A 7,073-nucleotide genomic window follows, 5' to 3' on the forward strand; every position below is an offset into this window, starting at 1 on the left:
TTCATTAATATTTTGTTTACGTTTCTTATAAGAAGATGTATTCTCCTTAACCCTAGCACTAGTAGTTGGTGTTCTTGTTGTTGTTTAGCTCCAGGACAGCCATCATTCAGTAGACATAAAAATCAAATCTAGCTCAGCTTTGAATAGCACATCATTATATACATGTGTGTGTGTGTGTGTGTGTGTGTGTGTGTGTGTGTGAGAGAGAGAGAATATTAGACAGCATCTTTTCAAATTTTAAAAAGATTTGAGACTATCTAGTCCCTGATTTTGGCAGTTCAAAGATGTGTGCGATCACTGATGAGTTTTAATGAAGGCAAAACTAATTTGATCCACACATTTTATCACTGAAGTTTATGGAATTTATCTTCGTATTATATTTACACGGTAACAATGAACATACGTTTATTAAACATCACGTATATGATTCTTATTGCATATTCATACATACGTATGTATACATGTATGTATGTGTGTATGTACCTTTGTACGTATGTATGTATGTTTGTATGTAAGAGTGTATATATATATATATATATATATATATATATATATATATATATATATATATATATACTAGTTGAGATATCCGGTAATATCCGGGAGCGGAGATATTCCCCGTACCCATTACAATGCCTAATTTCTCTCAGACGAAAAAGATGAAATCAAGACATAGGACAGATAATATAAGGCGCAAGCAGATTCATTCACGAAAGAATAATACAAATAAATACGTGTGGAATCGGAAATTGACAATCGTTTGGTCAGATGAGTGGAAAGCTGCAAATATATAATCAATGGAAACATCAATAAGGGAATTGTAAAGGAGTGCTATAAAAAAAATACATGAAAGTTTGAAAAGTAAACAAAAAATTATTTAGAGAAAACAGAATTTATACTTACAAAAAGCGCTGGAGTGCAGAGGCGACAACGTGGCGGTCATAAGAGTCGTAAGATGTTATGAGTAGGGGGAAAGGCATACAAAAATGACAATTTTCGTCATTTTTGAGCAAATTCTCTTGCAACCCGAGAGAAAATTTTAAGTGCACATGCGCTTAATTTGACGACTGTGTTTCATGGGTATAGTTCCACCGATCGTGAGAATCAAATATTAATTTCAACGGTTAAAATCTACACTTTTAAGTGCAGGTGTTAAGAAAATACATGTTACATCGCCGAGCAGTGCGATGCATTATTGAGCAAAGAGCTTCATTTCACGTTGCTCCAGTCCATTCAGCTGGCAAAAATGAGCCATCCTATGCCGGACCAGAAAAGGAATATATACGCCCCTGAAAACCGGGAAACTGATCCTTAGGAGTCCATATGACTCGGGAAAGAGATCTATCCCTTATTCAAAATAGTGAAACTTCGAAGTCTCAGTCGAAATTTAAAACCAAATAAATATATTTTGATTCTACAAGTTCTTTCTCGGTATGCTTTTTGTGTATGTATTTCTATATTGATGTGAGTGTGTGAATGTGTACGTATGTATGTATGTATGTATGTATGTATGTATGTATATGTATGTATGTATGTATGTATGTATATCATTATTCAGTTTTATTTCAAGATTTCTGGCCAATAGAGAAAGAGTAGGTTTCTAACCTAGATCCAAGGCTCCTTTATGTATGTATGTATGTATGTATGTACGTATATGTATGCATGTACTTATGAATGTATGTATGTGTGCGTGTGTGCGCGCGCATCAGCGAGGGAGGAATATAGAATCATTGGTTGAATGGTTGATTGCTCAACTGCTTAATTGGTGTGTAGGCGTCTTGTTAATTATATCTGTTAATTGTAACTAATTATTATTTTTTTTTTTTGTAGATGCTGGCGAAGAGAAACCGGTGAGTTCAATGGAGTGTAACGTGGGAATATGTCTTGACCACGGTTCAGGGACAATCGATACAGACAACAGCTCCGACTATAGGACATACGTCTGGAAACTGACCGACTTCACATTCAGCAGCGACAACAACGTGGAAGGTAAGTAACGATGTCGATAATGACAAGAACAATGATGATGACGACGATGACGACGACGCTGACAATGACGACGACGCTGACAATGATGACGTCGACAACAACAACAACAACAACCATAATATCAACAAAAAATATCAACAGCAACCATCGAAATAGCAACAAAACAATAATTATTATCACAACATCGACAACAACCACAATAATGGTATCAAAAATGACTAAAAGATTAGTGGTATTGGTTTCTAATTTAGGGACAAGGTCAGTAATTTTGAGTGATGGGGAGGGGTTAGACGATACCATGCTCCCAGTACATGACAGGTACTTCATTTCATTGAGCCCGGAGGAATGAAAAGCAGACTTAATCTCGGTGGGGTTTGAATTCAGAGCGTCAAGACTTGGATGAAATACCGCAAGGGGATCATACGATTCAGTCAAATCGCTGCCTTATAAGGACAATGATAATAATAAGAAGTTGATTACATCGATCCCCCAGTGCTCAACTGGTACTTATTATATCGACCCTGAAAAGATAAAAGGCGAAGTCGACCACGGCGGAATTTGAGCTCAGAACATAAAGACGGACGAAATGTTGCGAAGCAATGACCACCACTGCAACCACCACCACTGTAACCACCACCACTGCCGCCGTTACCACTACCATCATCATCATCATCAACAACGTCATCGTTCTCATCTTCGTCGTTATCGTAGTTTCCCTGGTATCTTACCAAAAAAAAAAAAAAGGAAGGATGTATATATTACATAATGTTAGTCCTAAAGACAGCTTGAAATGTTCCCCTCCTTCAAATCATATTTGGAAATGAAAGGAGGGAGAAAGGCCACATTAGATAATATAGTCCTTGATAATTTTAGGTCGTACGGAAGTAACGAGATGATCACGATCGACGTGCCTCTGACTACAGACCATCTCAGTGAACACTTACTATGGGCTAAAACAATAACAAGGACAACACCAACAACAAAAACAACAACAAATGAATCCATTTTATTTAAGAAGGCAGGTTGAAAGCTGACTCCATTGATTCCTGTGACCCGAAAATTATTGGTATTTTTTAAAGAAAATCTGTGCGAATTTAACCCACAACATCACCGTCACAACCACCACCACCACCAACAACAACAACAACAGTAGCATCAGCGGCAAAACAGTTATTTGTATATACAGTTGTTTTCATAAATATATTCACGTAACGTAAACATTGCTGAGTATACTCTCTATCTCTCTCTCTCTCTATCTCTCTCTCTCTCTCTCTCTCTCTCTCTCTCTCTCACAACAACATATATACACACACACACACACACATATATATATAAACACTCTCACACAGGCACACACATACACACACGTTTATATTTAAATGTGTGCAATAATCTTTAGAAAATACTGGTTTGCAGTACTAAACAGGCTATCATATTTAATAAACATACACCTACACAAATGCACATGTGTATATATATATATATATATATATATATATATACACACACAAACACATAAATACACACACACACACACACACACACACATATATATATATATATATATACGCATACATATGTACAGACATACACATATAATACTATAAGACTTAATAGATACGCAACACACATATAGGCACATACACACATACAGAGAAGCATGCATACGTAAATACTTATAAACATAGCAGCATGTATGTGTGTATAACCCCAAGACGGAGTGCTGGTTAATGAAGAAATGCTGTAAAGGCTATCATATTTAATTAATTCATTAGTGACTGAAAAAAAGTTGTAAAAAAAAATGCCGTGACATGGAATGGTGTTGGCTACAAACATAACAGAATTTATGGCAGTAATTTGGTAATTATATCTGACTTATAAAGTTGTGATAAAATAACAATAATAGCAAAGACGACTATGATGCCATCGCCACTACCATTACCACAACTACCTCCACTACCACCACCAACAACAACAGCAATAGTAATAATAATAATAATAATAATAATGGTAATGGTATTAAATTTTGGCACAAGGCCAACAATTTCGGGGGAGTGGGTAAGTCGATTACCAGTGCTCAACTGGTGCTTATTTAAACGACCTTGAAAGGGTGAAAGGCAAAGTCGTTCCTGGACAGAATTTGAACTCAAACTCAAGACGTAAAGACAGAAGAAATGCTGTGAAGCATTTTTTCCGGTGCGATAATAATAATAATAATAATAATAACAACAACAGCAATAATATCATCAGCAACAACATCAACAAACCACAACAACAACAGCTATTTAGAACAAGTCTAATCAAGGCAAAGATCGACAAAACTCAGTCAGACAGCAAATGTAGAATCTGTAGGAAAGAACACGAGAGTATCAATCACGTTTTGAAGGAATGTAGTATACTAGCACCAAAGGAGTACTAGCACAAAAGGAGTACATGATTGTGTAAGGCAAGAAATGCATTAAGATGTTAGCCGAGTATGTGGTTTCAAAACAACAGAAAAGTGGTGATAGGAAATGAGAATTAAAATATCTTGTGAGATTTCGCCATAAAGATTGACCATACTATTGAGGCAAGAAGACCAAACGTGAGTGTAGATGAGAAAATAAACGATGTTAGATCATAGATTTAGCAATTCCCTATGATAGCAGAGACTATACCAAAGAAATAGAAAAAGTTGAGAAATACTAGGATCTGGCCGGAGAGCTGAGGAGACTGAGGAAACAACAAGTATTCCCGTGATAAGAGGTACACTTGGAACTCAGAACGTAAAGACGGACCAAATGCTGCTAAGCATTTGGTCCGGCATGCTGATGATTCTGCCAGCTCACCAATAATAATACTTTCTACTATAGGCACAAGGCCTGAAATTTGTGGGGAGGGGATAAGTCACTCATATCGACCCCTAAAAGATGAAAGGCAAAGTCGATCTCGGCGGAATTTGAACTCGGAACATAGCGACGGACGAAATACCGCTAAGCACTTCGTCCAGGGTGCTAACGATTCTGCCAGCTCGCCGCCATAATAATAATAATAATAATAATAATAATAATAATAATAATGATAATTTATATTTCAAGGAGCGCTGCGAATGATTGGACTTTGCATGGACAACTAAGAATAACGGTGTGAGAAACGGAAATTTACAAACGAATACGAACAGACAGGTTTGAAATACAACAACGTTCAACTGTGTAATGAAATATAATGACTCCAGTAAGGGTGACGGTTACCTAGGGCCAACCGAGCAATAGACAGCTCCCTCTATCAGCCGCATGTACTCCTTTCCGTGGCACATATTCTAACACATGATTTTAGTAAATCTTCGACAAAGTGGTGGTGGTGTGGGGCGCAGCACTTTCCACATTTTCCTGAAATATTACTTGAGAAGTGTGGTGAAATACTGGCCGTAGAGGAAAGGGTTTGCTATTAATCTTTTCAAACTCATTACAACAGCTTATCAAACGATTCGTTTGATAAACGAAACATTCCCTCGATTGTCACGAATCATTTCATTAATAGAATGTATTTGTATATGTGTTATTTGTGTGTCAGAGTTTGTGCTTGAGTGAATGATCACATCTGGATGTGTTTGCGTGTGTATATGTGTGTGTGTGTGTGTTTGTGTGTGCGCGAATGTGTGTGAGAATGCGTGAGCTAGTGTAAAATAAAGGCATGCTAGTACAAGAGTGTGAATGTGTAAATGTGTGATTGTGTGTGTGCGCGTGTGCGTGCCGGTCTGTTTATTATCATTTGAAATATTTGAGTAACACACCCCTTTCCAATCCCTCGATCTTGTCCCCACCCAATCCCAACAGACGAAAGGAAATTGAATTAGTAGCGTGTCGTATCGTTACGGGTACGTTGACCACACCTCAACATTGTTTTCTATTTATACCCGGATTACAGAATGTATTACAAATTGCTGTGTTGTTTTGCTGTCCATTTAATTGTTATTGATGTTCGTGTTGGTGGTGTTGGTGACGATGTTATTGATGCGGCCGTCGTTATTTTTTTGCATCGTGAGAACTGGAATATGACTTATAACTAATCTATAGGCTTAATGTAAGCGTGTATATGTGTGCGTATATGTATATAAATGGATATATACGCTTATCTGTATAAATATATATATAAATATTTATGCACACACACACACATGTGTTTGTATGTATGTATGTATGTATATACGTTAATATCGAATATTAGGAATGAGTGACCCGCACTGGTGAATAGACATTCTTTATTTCTGAGTTAACAAGGCTACCAATCGTTTCATGTAGCAATCTCTCAACAATTATCAAGCTTCCACATAGGAACGTTGGTACTCGTCTCCATTTGGGATAATACATGTATCTATGTATGCGTGTGTGTGTGTGTGTGTGTGTGTGTATGTATGTGTGCATTTATAAATATTCATACATACACAAACACGTACATACATATATATATATATATATATATATATATATATATATATATATATATATATATATATATATATATAGTGAGACAGAGAGAGAGAGAGAGATAAAAAGAGTTGTGTCCTTGAGCAAGACACTTTATTTCACATTGCTCCAGTCCACTCAGCTGACAAAAGTGAGTAGTACCTGTAATTCAAAGGGCCAGCCTTGTCTCACTCTGTGTCACGCTGAATCTCCCTGAGACCTACGTTAGGAATACACGTGTCTGTGGAATGCTCAGCCACTTGCACGTTAATTTCACGAGCAAGCTGTTCCGTTGATCGTATCAGCTGGGACCCTCGTCGTCGTAACTGACGGAGCGCTCCTTCTATACATATATATGTGTATATATTTGTATGTGAGTGTGTATATATATGTGTGTGTGTGTATGTGTATGTGAATGTGTATATATGTGTGCGTAACTGTGTGTGAGTATGCGTATGTTATGCGTGGGTCTGCGTGCGTGCATCCTTGTCTTTTGTCTACACCGTTTGGCAACCGATGCCGACTGATTTGTTAAGGACCCTATACATTAACGGTTCTTCAAAATCGGGACCAACAGAATGAGCAACGCAAGACATAAGATGCGTTTGTAGGGTCAATTTGTTCGTCTATCGCCTAAAC

At 37.2% G+C, this 7,073-nt stretch overlaps 2 protein-coding genes across 2 annotated transcripts in view; both read left to right on the forward strand.

Moving 5' to 3' along the window:
- LOC106868395 (ADAMTS-like protein 1) overlaps positions 1-2,012 on the forward strand; it is a 189,964-nt gene extending 187,952 nt beyond the window's left edge. The window contains exon 10 of the mRNA XM_052973302.1: positions 1,831-2,012. Coding sequence (XP_052829262.1) covers positions 1,831-1,997 — 167 coding nt within the window. The 3' untranslated portion in view covers positions 1,998-2,012. The remainder of the gene's footprint in view (positions 1-1,830) is intronic.
- Positions 2,013-2,203: 191 nt separating this feature from the next.
- The window catches only part of LOC106883025 (A disintegrin and metalloproteinase with thrombospondin motifs 9), a 37,570-nt gene continuing 32,700 nt past the window's right edge, over positions 2,204-7,073 (forward strand). Inside the window, exon 1 of the mRNA XM_052973415.1 lies at positions 2,204-2,247. Within this exon, the coding sequence (XP_052829375.1) occupies positions 2,204-2,247 (44 nt within the window). The remainder of the gene's footprint in view (positions 2,248-7,073) is intronic.

This window comes from Octopus bimaculoides, chromosome 15 (assembly GCF_001194135.2).
Source record: "Octopus bimaculoides isolate UCB-OBI-ISO-001 chromosome 15, ASM119413v2, whole genome shotgun sequence".
NCBI classification, from domain to species: Eukaryota; Metazoa; Mollusca; class Cephalopoda; order Octopoda; family Octopodidae; genus Octopus; species Octopus bimaculoides.